This window comes from Cebus imitator, unplaced genomic scaffold, assembly GCF_001604975.1.
Source record: "Cebus imitator isolate Cc_AM_T3 unplaced genomic scaffold, Cebus_imitator-1.0 Scaffold162, whole genome shotgun sequence".
Lineage (NCBI taxonomy): Eukaryota > Metazoa > Chordata > Mammalia > Primates > Cebidae > Cebus > Cebus imitator.
Genome location: NW_016107477.1, coordinates 2,804,955 through 2,822,522, shown reverse-complemented (window position 1 = coordinate 2,822,522; position 17,568 = coordinate 2,804,955). Strand labels below are relative to the sequence as shown.

At 38.4% G+C, this 17,568-nt stretch overlaps 1 protein-coding gene across 10 annotated transcripts in view; it reads right to left on the bottom strand.

Moving 5' to 3' along the window:
• PTPRM (protein tyrosine phosphatase receptor type M) overlaps nucleotides 1-17,568 on the bottom strand; it is an 858,282-nt gene that overhangs the window by 495,029 nt on the left and 345,685 nt on the right. For all 10 annotated transcript variants that reach the window (XM_017543961.2, XM_017543962.2, XM_017543951.2 and 7 more), the window contains exon 4: nucleotides 5,077-5,155. In XM_017543961.2, coding sequence (XP_017399450.1) covers nucleotides 5,077-5,155 — 79 coding nt within the window. The remainder of the gene's footprint in view (nucleotides 1-5,076; nucleotides 5,156-17,568) is intronic.

Genomic DNA, 17,568 nt, shown 5'->3' with positions numbered 1-17,568 from the left:
AAAAAAAAAAAAACTCTTACAACTGAATACGAAAAAGATAAATAATTAAAAATGGAGAAAAGATCCGAATAGACATGTCTCCCAAAAATACATATAAATGGCAAATAAGTACATGGAAAGATGCCTAACATCATTACCATTAGCTAATCCTAACTACAAACAGAAGCCACCTCAAATCCACAAGGATGGCTGTTTTTTTTGAAAGACAGAAATATTTGCAAGAATATGAAAATTTTAAATTTTCATACACTACTCTTTGACATGGAAAATGGTGCATCCAATTTAAAAAGCAATTTCACAGTTCCTCAAAATGCTAAAAACAGTTACAATGTGACCCAGAAATTCTGCTCCTAAGTATATTTCTAAGAGAATCATATCCAAGAGAATTGAAAACAAATATTCACAGCAGCATTAGTCCTAAATATTCCCAATCTCTGGTTTTGTTGCTTCATTCTTTCCTAGTTTTGTTTGTGCGTTTTGTCCAATAGCCCAAAGGGGAAAACAACCTGAATGTCCATTATCTGATGCATGCTTACCTAAAATGTGGTATATCAATACAGTAAAATACTATTTGGTTTTAAAAAGGAGTGAAATATTGACATACACTACAACATGGATGAACTTTGAAACATGGTAAGTGAAAGAAGCCAGACACAAAGCACATATAGTGTGACTGCATTTAAATGAATATGGAGAACAAGCAAATCTACAGAGAAAACAAGTAAATTAATGGTTGCCTAGGGTTAGAAGTGGTGGTCATAGTGAGTCAGGAGAATAGGGTCTAGAGGCAGGGAATCTAAAGCCAAATAATGCTCACTTCCTAGAACTAAATCAAAAGGAGAACCCCAACTTTCCACATCCAAGTGACAAAAGGACCCAAGCTACTTCCTTTGCACACTGCTTCCCCCAACATTTTCTGGACAGATTAAAAATTGAAAGTACTATGAATGGTTCCCTCCCACTACCAATCAGGCTGATCTTGAGCCAAGTTTTCATTTGCATAGGAGCATAACTTTGTAATTTCACTTCAGCCTCTTGACTGATCACCTTCTGCAACCAATCAAATGTTTGCAGACTGTGTAACTTTGTAACTTCACTTCAGCCTCTGATTGGTCCCTTCCCACAACCAATCAGACTAATCATCAGTCAGTACTTTAGTTACATAGGGTGTATACCAAGTAACCAATGGGAAACCTCTAGAGGGTATTTTGAACCCCAGGAAATTCTGTCACTGAGATCTTGAGCCACTTGCTTTGGCTGCTCCTAGCCTGCGGAGCGTGCTTTCATTTTCAATTACTCTCTGCTTTTGTTGCTTCATTCTTTCCTTGCTTTATTTGTGTGTTTTGTCCAATTATTTGTGCAAGACACCAAGAACCTGGACACCCTCCATGGGTAATAAAAGAAAATGAAGAATGACTATTAATTGGTACTGGGTCTTTGGGGGGATGTTTAAGGTATTTTAAATTTGATTATGGTGGTGGTTACATAACTGTGAATACACTTAAAAACTACTGAATTGTACACTTTAAGTATGGATAGATTATGTGAGTGATAGGTCAATAAATCTATTAAAATTATAGATGGCTTTTCAGACATAAAAATACATTATCAGTACCACAAGGTAATAAGAGAAATGCCCATATATGCATAGCTCATAATATATTCAAAAACAGGAGACAACATTAGGAAGCTATTATAATAAAATGCTTCTTTTCTTAGCAGGATTATTGAGCCAAATTCCAAATATGTTTTTAGTGTGCATACCAAATGCAAAAATTATCTGTTTATTAGAAGTGGTCGTATGCTAGAGAGCTGCTGATTCTGCAGAACCATCTCCACAATTCAGGCTGATCTTGCATCTTATTGTCACTACATTAAAGTCAATTTTATGAGCAACTGTATACTTGTATCAGAATATCTAATATTAAAAAATGTTGTAATGCCTACTCATAAACCTATATGAATCCAAATAAGAGACTTTACAGTAAAGCAAATGAGATTCAGCAATTTTGCAGTCATTTGGAAAGCATAGTTTTAGATATAAAATATTTATGCTCCTTTAGGATTTAAATTTAATGAACATCAAAATTTCAAAATAATTGATTATTATGAAATCCTGATAAGAAATCTCATAAAATATTACCTGTAAAGCTTTCCATTTTGAGAACAAACTATTGCCTTCCTTAAAATCTTTATTTGCATGTTTTCCCCATTAACTTAGAGATTCAGGAAAAAATAACTATGGCAGAGCTATCATCAAAATCATTTAAGGCTTACAGTTCACAACGCTGTTGTACCATACATCACCTTGGTACAGAGCCTGTTTTGCAATTCTGTGCCTCCTAACAGCAGTTCCCAAAGCCAACTATGTACTAGCACAGGTATTCTCCAAAGAAGAGAACATAAACACCATTTCTACGGCCATAGGAAGCTGTCTCCTACGGGAAGAACAAAATTGTATGACATTTTAGGAAGGCACTGATAAGCATGAAGTCTTTAGGTCTTTGCTGAACACAATGACTAAAATCCAGTAGAATGGAAGGGGCTACACTTCAGGAGCTATTATGTTGGCCACTGGCCAGATGTGAAAGGAGCCCAGGATACGTAATAGAAAGCCACTGCACCTGCACTCAGTACATCCACCTTGCCGTGAGGTCTGCTTTAAGAAACATGGAGGCAGCATATGTCATTAGAGTGCTCAGCATGCAGTTACTGGATCTTTTTTTTTTTTTAACCTTCTAGTAAGAAGTGAATCAGAGGCCATGAACTTTGTGCATATTAGAAGATCTCATGGCACTTTTCTAGCTGGAGGCTATTACTCTGAGGATCTGGCTGAGTTCCAGCTCAGGTAATTGTATTCTGCTTCCTAAATTTGCCCTGCTGTTTCAATTAGGTACAGTCTTAATAGTTTTCCTGCCTTTTCAGGAAATGGGAGGGTACAGGGAATCTTCCTGAACTCCCCAGTCTTGCTGACAACAGAAGAAAGACAAATATAACATGACACAAAAGTAACACATACCTTTGCAATGAACGAATGATTGCTTTATATTAACTTCAATGTTTGGCAAGCTTCAGAGCACCAAATAGAGATATCAGAAAGAGCAAAACCCCTTTGATGGAATTTAGGCAACTGTGTCATGATACCTTCTTCATCACAGGCCTTCTCTAAAAAACCTACAAAGAGGGTCCTGGTGATCTACTTGAATCCATGTACTAAAAAGCTGAGCCAGCCCTGCAAATGTTTCCATTTTTATTATTGTAGATATAACACCATTCTTTCATAATTTTGGGTAGAGTTCATCAGGAGAGACCCATGAAATGTATAAACTAGCCAGTTTCTCTTTAATACCAGAGATTCTAAAAGTAAAGCAGGTTACCATCCCTCAGATGGCCAAAAATTTGAAGTCTGACAACATCAATTTTGAAGGAAGATACAGGGAAAATAAAACTACCATGCATTGCTGGTGATAATATAAACTAGTTCAGATACCTTTCATAGCATTTTGTCAGCACCCAGTAAAACTAAAAATGTGTCTGCACCACATCCCAGCAATTCAGCCTCTAAGAACACACTCCACTGAGGCTCTCACACACTGCGCCAGGAGGTGTATCCACCATGCTCACGGTAGTACTATTTTAATAGAGAAAAACTGGGAAGAAACATTAAATGTTCATAAAATACTAGAAAAAATAGAATGTAGTATATATGACACAACACCATGGATTAACCTAAAAAATGTAATACTAAGTAAAAAATAATTAGAATACAAAGAAATGTGTATGGTTGGAAACCATTCATTAGCATTTATAAAAGGCAATCCTTACTTTTTTGCTTTTATAAACCCATGAGGATTATGGGAAACAGCACACATGCACATGTACGCACACACACACACCCACACACACATTTGCAGTGTTCAGTTGCTTGGCACTGTATGTTATTTGGTAAAAGTTGAGGCCCGGCTCCCTTGCCAGAGTGGGAAAAGCCAACAACTCACTTTCCTAGTCACAGCAATTGCAAGGCATGAATGAGCACGATCTAGCTCACTTACCCTGATATCCCCCTCAGGGCTTTGCATCTAAGGCCAAAGAAGCCAAGACCCAGAGTCAGTGCAGAATGTCTAGGCAAGGGTCATCTTTCAAGCATAAGGTGGGCACAGGCACAGTGCCAGCTGCCCATGTTCTCACAGCTGGCTCCCCTGCCATAGTGGTTGCTGTGGCTGCTTGCATAGCCTAACTTTGGGGGCCTGCTCATCATCTGAGTCTAGACCACAAGAGTTCTCAGGGATATCACTGTCCTCCAATTCTCTTTCAATAAGATCCCTTTTCCACTTCATGCAGCTACAGTCTGCTGCGTCCAGACTAGAAACCATAACAGGTCCAACAACCAGCTCATCATTGTGGTGGCCCCCGGGGCGCGGGGTCTGGAGAGAAATAGATCTAGCAATCCGCACTATTTTATTTAAGAAAAAAGGTTCACATACAAACATGACAAATTGTTAGTTGTTCATAGTAGATATTTTTTAAATTGTATGCTTATCACCCATTGTACTTTTTTAAAGTACTAATTTTTAAAAGATGAAGAACAGGCCATTTCTAGGGTCCCCAGGTAATATAGGCAGGTATCTTATGTTTGACAGATCCCAGGCCTGTTTGCAGCTATAACATTTGAAACTGTGATAAATACTAAGGAACCATGCCAAAAACATACTAGACTTAGGAACAAAATGCACAGATTCTTAATACTTAACCTTGTGCTACAATTGAAAAGAGAATGCGAAAGGCCATGGCAACAAATAAACAAGTTCTTTGCAAGGATGTCTGAGCATGCCAAAGAATTCCTTCATTCCCCATTCCTGACCCACACTTTAAAATACTTAGACATACACAAACCATAGCATTTACATTAAGTATATGCTTTTGGATTTCTGGGCTGGCAAACCAAAACATACAGACCTGTCAGAGAACTTCCTTGGCAGGATGACTTCTTTGCAGGCTTTCAACCCTTCTCTTCATTCATAATGTAAATATGCCCCCAATGATGTACCCAAATATTTACAAGTAAAGACAACTTACTACATGGATGTCCTAACACCTTCACTTCATCGATAGCGAGATAGCCTTGATGTCCAGAAGTTATCACTTCAAAAATCACCTAGAAAATTAAGAAAGATTTACATATTCATTTTGACTGGCTTTTACCAAATATCTCCTATATATAAGGCTCTTATAAATAATTTCCTTTATTCTTTCACTAATTCATTCATTCATGTGCCTAACATCTGCTACTCAATGTTCCAGGTTTTAGACTACAAAGGTAGGTAAGACCCCACCCCAATCTTCAGGGAGGTCAATAGGTAGTGAATGGATTAGACAAAATCCCAACTTAGAAAACCCATAGTGAAGGATACTTCATGGGGTTGCGGAGGATGACATGTACACTGTAGGAAAAGTAAGAAGCTCACAGGCTAGTGAGTTGGCACAGACGGCAACTTGGTGAGTAAGCTGGCTGGGTGGGAGACAGGGATATGTTATAGAAGAGTCTCTGGGGTTCCCTCTCCAACAGTTTCAGCAAATGCAAAGGATTCCCCACACAAAGGCATACTCAAGCTTGTGAGAGATCTTGAACATGAAACAAAGTCTAAAGAAGACTTTTAAGGTTACACTACATGTTAAACCCACTGCCATACCCACATTTGGATTGTGGTTGTTTTCCCTCAAGAGAAAACATTAAAATTTAGATTGCTTTAGGCAATATTTCTGAAGTTCTGAAGGTGACTTCCTGACCTCACTGGACCATGTGGGGTAGTAAGTTGAAAAATAATACAATTTGAAAAATAATAATAATAATAAAAATAATAATACAGGTGAAAAAATAATACAATTTAAGTGTTATGAAGGCAGAGTACAGGGTACTAGAGGAACATACACCAGGAGGACCTCCCATGAGGAGGTGAGAATTGGGCTAATAGCTGCAGGATGAGAAGGAACTAACAGTGTGAAGAGGACCAGGTTCAGTCCTGGGCACATATGAAGGCCGTGAGGTGGGCATGACCATGGCCATCAAGGGGAGAATTTGTACCTACTGCCACAAAGGTCAGCTGTGACCAGGTTGCAGAAGACTCTGCTTTAGGACACAGATACCAGGAAAGAGAGAGCCTATTAATAATGAAGTGGCTAACTGAAAATCAGACAGCAGAGCTATGAATCAAGAGGAAAATAATGTAAAAATTTCCAGTGGCAAAATCAAGAGGGCTTTAGCTATTCCTTGATCATTGGTGAAGCCAGAGAAGAGGAAAAGGCCTACATGCCTGGAGGTTCTAAGAATGATGGACTTTTCTGAGATGGTGCAGCCACTTCAGAGAAATTAACGCTAAAAAGAAAGAAACAGTGAAAGAGTTATCAATTTTCTTAATCTGATACATTGGCTAAAGGTGTCAGTTGTCAGGCTATCATTTAAAAGCTCCACATGAATGTTATTTTGATCTCCATTTACACACAGAATGAAAACTATCTCAGCAGGGGACAATGACTCATGATGCTAAGTCCACAAGCTAACCATTGCACTCTTGGAGATTCATCCCAGAGAAATGTAAACTTTCATTCATATAAAAAATCTGCTCACGCCTTTAATCCCAGGACTTTGGAAGGCCAAGTCAGGAAGATCATGAGGTCAGGAGATGGAAACCATCCTGGCCAGCATGGAGAAACCCCATCTCTACTAAACTACAAAAAAATTAGCAGAGCGTGCTGGCATGCGCCTATAGTCCCAGCTACTCAGGAGGCTGAGGCAGGGAAATGGCTTGAACCTGAGTGGCGGAGGATGCCATGAGCAGAGATCGTGCCACTGAACTACAGCCTAGGCAACAGAGCGAGACTCCATCTCAAAAAAACAAAATCTGTGCACATCATATTTACTGAAGCTTTCTTCATAGTGGCCAAACAACAGAAACAGTCCAGATGTCCTTCAACTGGTAAATAATTAAATACCCCGTGGTACATCCACAGCATGAAATACTACTCAGCAATAAAAAGGAACAAATTATTGATGTACCCAATACCTTGGGTGAACCTCCAGATAACTGTGCTGAGTGAAAAACATCAATCCCCAAAGATCAGGTACTCTATAATTCCATTTATGTAATAATTTGTAATGTTAAGATTTTAGAAATGGAGGACACATTAGTGGTTGCCAGGGGCAGGAACGGAGGAAGATGAGGCAGAAGGAAGATGGGTTTGCTTACGAAAGGACAACATCACTGCTCCTTGTGTTGGTAGAATTGTTTAGCATCTTCACTGTGGTGGGGGATACACAAACCTATTCAGGTAACAAAATTGTGCAAAGCTAACTGTACGTATACACTATTCTGGCTATGATATTATACTATAGTTTTGTAAAATGTTAGCATTCTGGGAAATGGGGTGACATGTACACAGGGCTATCTCTATTTTTTCTTACTACTGCATGTGACTCTACAATGATTTCCATAAAAATTTCAATTTATAAAAGTAATTTTAAGTTAACACTTACTAAGCATGTATGTTACATCCAGTAGGAAGATATTCCATTATTTCATTAGTTCATGCAAAAAATCCATAATTTCAAAGTTCCAAAAAAATTAAAAGCTCTACATACAAAGTAATTGTCCAAAAAATGCAATGAGTCTATTATAGATGCAATATTTAAACTCACTTTTTCTGATTCCAAATATGATGTTTTCACTTCTACACATAGCTGAAATGAAAATTTTGATCCTAGGCCTGCATTATTTTGTGCATGTGATGGATACAAAACTGGAGAAAGAAATCAGCAGAGCCCAGAATGTGAAAAGCTCAAGAGGTTCCCTAAAGTACAGAGACAAAAGCCATACCAGAAACTCTTGCTAGACTAGATGACACTGTGGCACAATGCCGAAGAGGAAAGGCACAACAGAAAAACAGAAATGAAATAAAAATTCATCCTGTTCATAAGTTTAATAAATTGTTTCCACTGCCAATACAAGAGAAAGGAAGACATGCATGGATATTCCTGCAATGGGACCCTGCTAATTTACCTCCCTACTACTAGTCTATAAGAGGACAACTGAGAGTACAAAAAGAAAAGGAGTATTGAGAGCAAATAAAGGAAAAAGCATTCCCGAGGCCCTAAAAACAGGTTCCCTGGATAACAGTCACATCCTGCCTCCCAGGAAACAGCTACAGCTGGCACTGCAGGAACCTGCAGGCTGCTCTGATACAATGGCTACTGCAAGAACAGTCGAGGGGTGGCAACTAATGCCACCATTATCACCTACCCAAGAGCATGGTCACTGTGGTTAGAAAAATGTATTTTGAAAACCAAACGCAGAAATGGTCATCAAACCTTCCTTCATTCCACCTACCACCCTTCTCTTCCTTCTTCCCTTATTCATTCATGCATTCATTTATTCAGTGAACTCAAGGATCTACTGAATGCCACCTCTCTGTCAGGCACTGTGATAAGCACTTGGAATATATCATGGATAGAAAAGCTGAAGACATCTTTCCTCAGCAAAACTATTTTTCACACTGAAATTTTATTTTGTTTTATCAACTACAAGAGCTGAAGCTTCAAGTAAAAATGGAATTATCCTTATTCTTTGAAGATGATGCATTAGCTTTTAGAATATAGTGTACATGCGAGACATGCTTGTGTGGATCTACTTTTAAGTTGATCTGTATGTGTAAATTTAATCCATAATGTTTTATTTAAACCTATACAGGGCCATACCCCTACCAAAGCAAAGGAGTGTGCAAAAAAGGTGGCAGAGAAGATCCGAGACCTGGAAGAGCCATCTAGACTTCTCTGGATCCATTTTTTCATCTATCGCATCAAAGAATGGATGACTCTCAGAAGTTTTACACTAAGAAATTCTGAGTCTTTTAGTCCAAATATTTATAAAATATCTACTATATGCTCTGGAGGATCTAAACAAGGTAGACGGTTTTATAAAATGTAAGCTTTATTTCGGGAAAAAACAAGAAACATGAATGATGAAAGAAGAGAACAAGACAGCAATGGCCAAATGACAAAAAAAAAAAAAAAAAAAAAGAACAGCTCATAGCAACGGGAACCTTCCCTGCCACAGAACCATGCCTCCTCCTCCCCAAACACCAGGAAACCTGTGACACAGCCACACAACTCCCAATGCAGAGCTTCAGCTGCTAGTATCAACTCACGGATTTCCCAGAAACTATCTGCCCACATCTATGGACTAGAGGCAGAGGGGCTCAGAAACAAGCCAATGCACCCCATATTTCCCAACAAGATGACTTGTTAACAAGGCCACAATAAAAGAATTACACACATGCTTTTATCAGCAACTTCATTTGCTCCCCTCAGTCTTCCAACTAGAATATCAAGAGGCAAAGAAAGACAGCATCTGATTACAAGTATGTTTCCTGCCCCCTTTCAGTTTAATTAGAGATTTTAAAAAGTAAACTTCTCAAACTTGGCTAGTTCCAGCACTGACTTAAAGCTAACTGCAGAGTCAAGAAGATAAAAACACACTTTGTTAATGCGTTCATGTGTGCATGTCTACCCATACATACACACAAAATTAATACGTGCTATATAAACAAAAGTTTCTTATACCATTCATTTAAGTTGTGTCACATGTTTGAAGCAATAACTTCTATGTTTATTAAAACCATTTTCTAGCTCTTTCTTAGAAACTTGTAAAGGGACTTATGAGTACAAGTTTTATTCGCTGCTTCAAGTTTACAACATGGTATACAACTGTTTCAATACTACAATAGAAAGTAAGTATGAGTTGTACTGAAGAGTTTCCTATTTTGAAATAAATATAACTAAATGAAGCTATCTGAATATAGATCTATAGAGCAGTCCAAGATTAACTATTTTAAACACCCAACCATTGAGAGATTTGCTTTGTCTTTTTCTACAAACAAGAGGACTAAAACACGCAGCTCAGGCTGGGCACGTGGCTCATTCCTGTAATCTCAGCACTTTGGGAGTCCAAGGTGGGCGGATCATGAGGTCAAGAGATTGAGACCATCCTAGCCAATATGGTGAAATCCCGTCTCTAGTTGGGTGTGGTTGTGCAAGCCTGTGGTTCCAGCTACTTAGGAGGCTGAAGCAGGAAAATCGCTTGAGCCCAGGAGACTGAGGTTGCAGTGAGCCAAGATCATGCCGCTGCACTCCAGCCTGGTGACAGAGCAAGACCCTGTCTCCAAACAAAAAACAAAACAAAACAAAAACCATGCAGCTCAAAAGATGAGGCTCATCTTACATAGGTTGCTTATAAACAGATTTTGAATTCTGCTCAAGGTTTCACTGTCGTGAACTCTGGCTATCTGGTAAGTTTTCCATTATGTACGCCTTTCTAGCCAGTGCCCTTACAAGACTTCAAAAGCAAAAATAATCTTTTTCTCTTTTTGTCAAATAAGAAACTACTCCAGTAAAAATACAGGTATTGCTCTAGTGAAGTACACCAAGTGTGTGTAGAACCCAGTGGAAATCATAGGAATGTTTGAAAATGCCAGCATCCAGATCAAAAAAGATTGAGGTCAGAGGAAACAGTAACATGAGAATACCAACAGTACCATTGGAAAAGGAAAAAAGAAAGGTGTAAGAAATTGATTTTGGGATGTGCCAGGTTCACTTTTATGAAACAGAACAAAATATATTGAAAATATTCTATAATAGAAGTTTTGAATTTCTAATGGAGCTATGTACCAAGTTTTTCTCTTTAAAAAAGCCAACAATTTAGTAATTAAAAAAAACTATTTATTTGTATACTTCCATATCCCAGGTATCCTTTGCATATATTACCTAATTTTCCCCCATCAATCATGTGAGGTAGGTCATATTAGCTCCCTTTCAGGGATGAGTAAGCTGACTTAGAAAGGTTAAGTAATTTTTCTGAGTTCACACAAGTAGTTACAGAGTTGGGTCTAATCCTAGATCTATTTTGCTTCCAAGTCTGGACACTTTTCATGTTGCCAAATTGCCTTACTAGCAAGTATGAGAGACTGTATGTATATAGAATACATATACACACTAATACATACATGTATGTCTACACACACTTACACACGTATCTTTTAATGCATAGATACACATGTTGTAGAATTTTTACATCCAGATTTATAAAAAATACAGCAATTGAGAAGAGTGATATGGCATAGTTTTAATAACATCAAGTTTAATACAAGAGTTGGCAAACTACAGCCCATGGCCAAATCTGTCCCACCACCTGTTTTTATATTGCTCACAAGCTCAAGATGGTTTTTATATTTTTCACTGGTGGGAGTAAATAGAAAGAAGAATATTTTATGATACATGAGAATTGTATGAAATTTAGATTTCAATGTCCATGAATAAAGCTTTATTGGAACAAGGCCATGTTCATTCATTTACGTGTTGGCTACGGCTGCTTTCATACAACAGCAGCAGAGTTGAGTAGCTGCCACAGAGAGCAACTGGCTTATAAAGCCTGAAATACTTACTATCTAGCCTCCTATTTTTAGAGGAAACTTTCCTGCTTGACTCACCAATGCACGGTCATTACTCTGGTTAACAAGAAAGCAAATGTCAAAAGCAATACGTTATCACAGCCAAATATAATATGCCTTGTACTCCATGGGGGAGCTTCATATACCAGTGATGAAAAGAAGACCCTGTCCCTGGCTTGACTTGTTTTCAATTATATTACATGTGTGGTTTTCTAAATATCCAATTAAGTTTGTAATATCAGCATCAATTTTTTAAAATATGTATTTCACAATATACCAAAACAAGGCCAGAAAAACCAATTACTTCATAGGTCTCAAAATATTAGAAAAATTAAAATAAAAATAAACAAAATAAAACCCAACTCATTGAGAAGTCAAAAATCTTCTGTAAAGACACTGAACTACTGAGAATTAGTAACACTTTAAAACCTGACCCTAAGATCTCATTTTAAACCATCTTCTTTGGTGTTAGCTGAATTTGGACTAAATGGTTTCTGTTTGTTGTTTTTACTAAAACAAACATTTTTAGGAAAAATGTCTTTGCCCTGTGGCCCAATCTAAATTGTGATTTTTTGAAAAGTTATGGGTCAGTCTGACAGAATCACAGTCATCTTATCTTATTATGAAATAATTTTGTCACAACACCAAACAATTTTATATCACTTGTTTTTGGACTTGGCTTAACAGAAAATACAGTCAATCCTCATTAGTCAAGGTTCGTATTTGTGAATTTGCCTACTTCCTAAAATTTATTTGTAACCCCAAAAATCAATACTTGCAAAGCTTTCATGGTCATTTGTCGACATGCAGAGAACAGCAAAAAAAATGTGAGTTGCTCAACACATATGTTCCTAGGTGAGGTCAGGCAGGGTAATGTTCTGTCGTCTTGCTTCAGCTTTTATACCATAAAAGACTATCCTTTATCATGGTCTAGTTAGTGCCATGTTTTTCCATTTTTGTGCTTTTTTTGGGTGATGTTGCTTTTTAAAATGAACCCAAGTGTAGCACTTCAGGGCTGCCTAGTGCTCCTGAGGAATCAAAGGAGGCTAAGATGAGCCTTAAGGAAAAAATACACGTGTTAGAGCGCTCCAGTCAGGATGCGTTACAGTGCTGTTGGCCAGGGCCATAGGTTCAAAATTAATGAATCAATAAGATAAACAACATAAATATGGCATCTTTAAACAGAAATACATATAAAATGAGGTTATGTATTGATCTGTGGACAAAAACATTACAAAAACATTGTGACCAGAGGCTCACAGGAACCTAACCCCGTATTTCCCATAGAAGTAGTTCAGTATTCACTAACTCGGTGTTCTCTGTTACTTTCTAGACATAACTGCTGCAAATAACAGAGGATCAACTTTATTTGTGTGATGTGGTTCACTCTGAGTCCCCATTTCAAAGCACTGTTTTGCTGATAGCTCCCAGATATTTGCAACCCTGGGATGTAAGAAAATGTACAATACAGAGAATCAATATTTATTCAATCTCAACTAATAACATTTCAGGAGACAAGATGTTGTATCCCTACAGCCTTTGGAGACTGTGGGAAAAGCCATTGCTTTCAGAGAGGAAACAACTGGCTAAACCAGCTGTTTAAACTGACTATTGCTCTCCTTTGCTCATGAAAATCCATCCTGGATGCTGGCCTCTGAGAGATTTGACATCAGGCTATCCTTCAGATGTCAGCCAAACAGGAAACGGGGAAGCAGTTTAACACCACAGCCTCCCTGATCCTCCCTGCTTCAGTGAAGAGCAAAATTAGCTTTCCATGCTGCCACTTTTCCTTGCTATGTGTAAGCAAAGAAAAGGGATTTGCTTACCAACCCAGACACTTACAGAGGAAAATGTGCTGGTGGAAGTCATTAGTCAGTTCCCTAGAACAAAGGGGGTTAAATGGTGTATGTCTGTCCTCCCACATACTACCTAGTCCATCCTTCTGGTTTTGATTTAAATAAAATGCAAACGTGGGTCACATCCATTTACAAAAACTTTATCTTGTTTGTGTCAAATGAGTTACATAAAATAAAACATATAAAGTTTCTATAATATTAAGAGTCAAGGCAAAACCACAAAACATGTCACATTAAGAAATCAGGAGCAAAATATTCAAACATTTGTATTTGTATTGACATGTTATCAGAAAATAAAATAAAAATCTACTTTGGGAAAGGTAAAGGCACTCAAAAGGCAGCAAAATTTGCAATGAAGCTAGTTATAGGTGCTTGAAAAATGATATTTTTAAATGACTTCACCTGTTTTTCCTACCAATAACACAACCTTCCTCACTTTTCTTTTTGTTTCCTCCTTCCCTTTAAAGTGTGATATGATCATAGGTTACATACTCATTCAATACCCGTGCACAGAAATTAAGTTAGAGGGTAAAAAAAACATGACTTACAAGTCATAAAGAACAGGGCTGATACGCATGTAGCAGCAGACCATGCTGAGATAAGGATGCTAAACAACAGAAGTGCTTATCCTTTATCATCACATAAGAAGTACAAGATGGTTGGTTTGGTGGTTGACGCCTATAATCCCACACTTTGGGTGGCTGAGGTGGGTGGATCATGAGGTCAAGAGATCAAGACCATCCTGGCCAACAAGGTGAAACCCTACCTCTACTAAAAATACAAAAATTAGCTAGGCATGGTGGCATGTGCCTGTAGTCTCAGCTACTCAGGAAGCTGAGACAGAAGAATCACTTGTACAGGGGAGGTAGAGGTTGCAGTGAGCCCGAGGTTACAATGAGCCAAGATCGCGTCACTGCACTCCAGCCTGGTGACAGAGTGAGACTCCATCTTAAAAAGAAAAAAAAAGTACAAGATGAGAATGGAATTTAGAAATGTGGCAAGTTTTAAAAAATAATCAAAAATAAAATCTTTAAGGATGAAAATAAATCATACAAATTGTTCTACTTCTTGAATACAGTTCTAAGTCAATATTAAACTGACAACCTAGTGTGTCCCCAGAGGTTTCTTGAAACATATTGTCTTTCTTAAGCACAAAATGTAGAGTATTGGGGCACCTGCTAGACTAGCTTTCCTGCTTGAAAGAGTGATATTTCACTGCCACAGCAAATTCCCCACATCCTCTAGAGGCATGAAGCAATTCAATTGTCTTACACTCAGAATAAGAGCCATAGCCCAGGAATTTATGGAGTCAAAGTATGTTCTATTTTTCAATTGGCACATATCAGTATTTCCCAAGTATACTTCAGGGAACACTAGACTCAAGAAATACTCTGCAAAAGCCCAAATTCTGGCTCCAGCTGGGCACCTACACTCACCATGTGTCCTTCCTGGAGATTCAAAAACACTCCTAGACTCTTGAGTGGCCTGCAGAACTGACTCTGTTCTGCTGTGTTTAACCCAGTGCCTCTTCCCATTTGGTCAATTAATGCCTCCTAACATTCCCTGGATTTGTGGAACACAACCTACAAAAGACTCAACAATTCAGCTCTAAAACACTGTCTCTAAGCAGCAAATGTATGTGGGCCTGCTGTCACTTAGCTGTGGCTTTACATGGCTTTGCAGTAAAATCAGTAGGCTGAAAGCAAATACACCAAAGAAACAGGCACTGAGGCAGCTATGCAGGGGAATAAAGTTTGCAGTGAAATGTGAAAAGATATGTATGATCAAGTCATCCCTATTCCCTCAACTCCTCATTTACCAGAAAAGATGTCAGACTGATAAGGGTGAATCTTGGTTTAGTGCCCCTCTCTCCTGTACAAGCTCCTTTGAGTCCTTGCTGCACAAAGAACTCTGAGCGAGGCCCAGCTGAATCCACTCCTAATCTTCTCCCAGGACCCTTCCGTATATCTAAGGCATTTGTTTTAACAAGGAGGCTCTCACGAACCAACAAGGCTCTCATATTTGATGACTTTATCCTCCCACTCCCTACAGTCCCTGCCCACCCTCCCCAGCCTCACTTCTTTATGGGGAGCCATGGGGGAAGGGGATTTTCAGCTACCTATGCATTTTTTTCTCTTTTTAAAACAACCATTTCTATTAAAGATCACTGCCTCCCTGACCTCTCACTGGGCTCAGAATCACTGTCTTCTGAAAGCAGAGAAGAAGTCTAAAATTCTGGGTGCAAGCAGAGGCTTCTGGGGTGCATGCATGATTAGAATCAAAATAAATCAGTGGTTGACTCCTTTGCCTCAGGGGTGTGGGGGTGGGAAACAGGAGGCTGCAGGGACATGGAGGGCAGGATCAAAGCAGAGATCTTTTTTTTTAATAAGCACAATAAAGCAAGAGGGTGAATGCATGAGGAAAAAATTACTCTTCAAATGGCAAAAAGGCGATGTCTAAATCAAAGGAGGCAGGTGCTCTGAGGATGGCAGGTACCTGCACTTCTCCACTGCTTCCCAACTACAGGAGGGCAGGTCCACGCAGTGGAAATTAGGAAAAACATTAAATAAGAAATTAAATATGTGTTAATCACCAAATACTTGACAACTTATGTTTTAAGAAACAGTAATTAATCTGCAATTAGCTGTATTTCATGCAGGTTACCATTATGATGTGTAACTGTAGCATACTATTCTACCATAAATAGTAAAAGCTACATAAAATGACTACTGTGGCGAGAACACTTTACTCTGCTAAGAAACTTTCCAAAATTCTATAACTGTCTAATAATGTTAATATTAATGCTAGAGGAAAAAGAATGTGAATGTAAGAGATTCCCAAAAAGACCTATCATGTTTATCAAAAGTACACAGGACACTGTGTCTAGACTGATTGAAAACTTCCCCTAGTCCAACAATTGCAAAGTTCAGACACTGACCAAGATGAAAATTAACTCAGTATTTTGTAGCCAAAGGGAAGTGAGAAATAAACGTTCTGGAAGGAGGCCCAGGAGGTCATGAGAAGTTGTGAACTGAAGAGCCCAACACAACAGTCCCTGAATGCAACCCAGGGTCCTTGAGATGCAGTCAAACAAGTCCAGGGAAGGGAGAATTCCACAGATCCTCATAGAACCTCACCTTGCACTTTTGTATGATAGCAGCTCTGGAATGTTCTGATGGAAGGGAACTTGGTTCACTTTGTCTCATGCAGTGTTTCACAAAAGGATTTGTTCCTGGAATTCTTTTTCATTTAATACTTTTTAACATTCCACTAAACACATTTAAAGCTCCTTAGCAAGGAGAAAGAAAGCACTCAACTATTAAGTGGTTCCCTTTTACCATCTTCCACAAATCTTAATAACCTTAACAGTGGTTCAACAAACTGCCACCACTTCTTAAGAGGTGAGTGTATCCCCAGTGCACTTTTCCTTTCATCTTCAACCCCTGAACAGTCATTATACTTAACCCCATCATTAGGAAAGTAAGGCTCCCAAAGTTTAAATCAGTTGCCCACGCTTCTAAGTAAGCAGGGCTGATATTCAAATCCCATTCTTTGTATGTTCTTTTACTGGCCTCTGATGCTACTCATGTGTAAACAATTTATAATATGAAAATTCTTTACAAAAATTCATTAATCAATTCCCATTCATATTGAATCTACTTACTAGTGTGAAATGTGCTTATAGAAATAAAGTACTATATGAATATAAAGTGCTTTAACATAAATATTTCAAGTATATATGAACCTTATATTAATATTTTAGAATTCTAGAATCTATCCTGCAGCCTATGTAATAATTGTAGAGGCTCTGTCTAGGGGAAGCTGACTCCCTGCACCTTGAGACAGGGTTTCTCAAAGGTATCACCTCGTTTAGATGCCCATATCCTATTATCTTGTCTCCAGCTTTCAGGCCTAGAAATGGCCTGAGAAGGCATCACTTGGATATTGACTTTTATGCACCATGTTCACATAAGATAATGTTACTCACATGCATCCATACACACACAATACTGGAAAAATTAATTTTTATATTTTGGGAATCAGAAAGATAATAGAAACTAGAGTTACATCTTCAGGCCAGTACAGAACTCCTTATAAAGAAATCTGGGCCGGGCGCGGTGGTTCAAGCCTGTAATCCCAGCACTTTGGGAGGCCGAGGCGGGTGGATCACGAGGTCAAGAGATCGAGACCATCCTGGTCAACATGGTGAAACCCT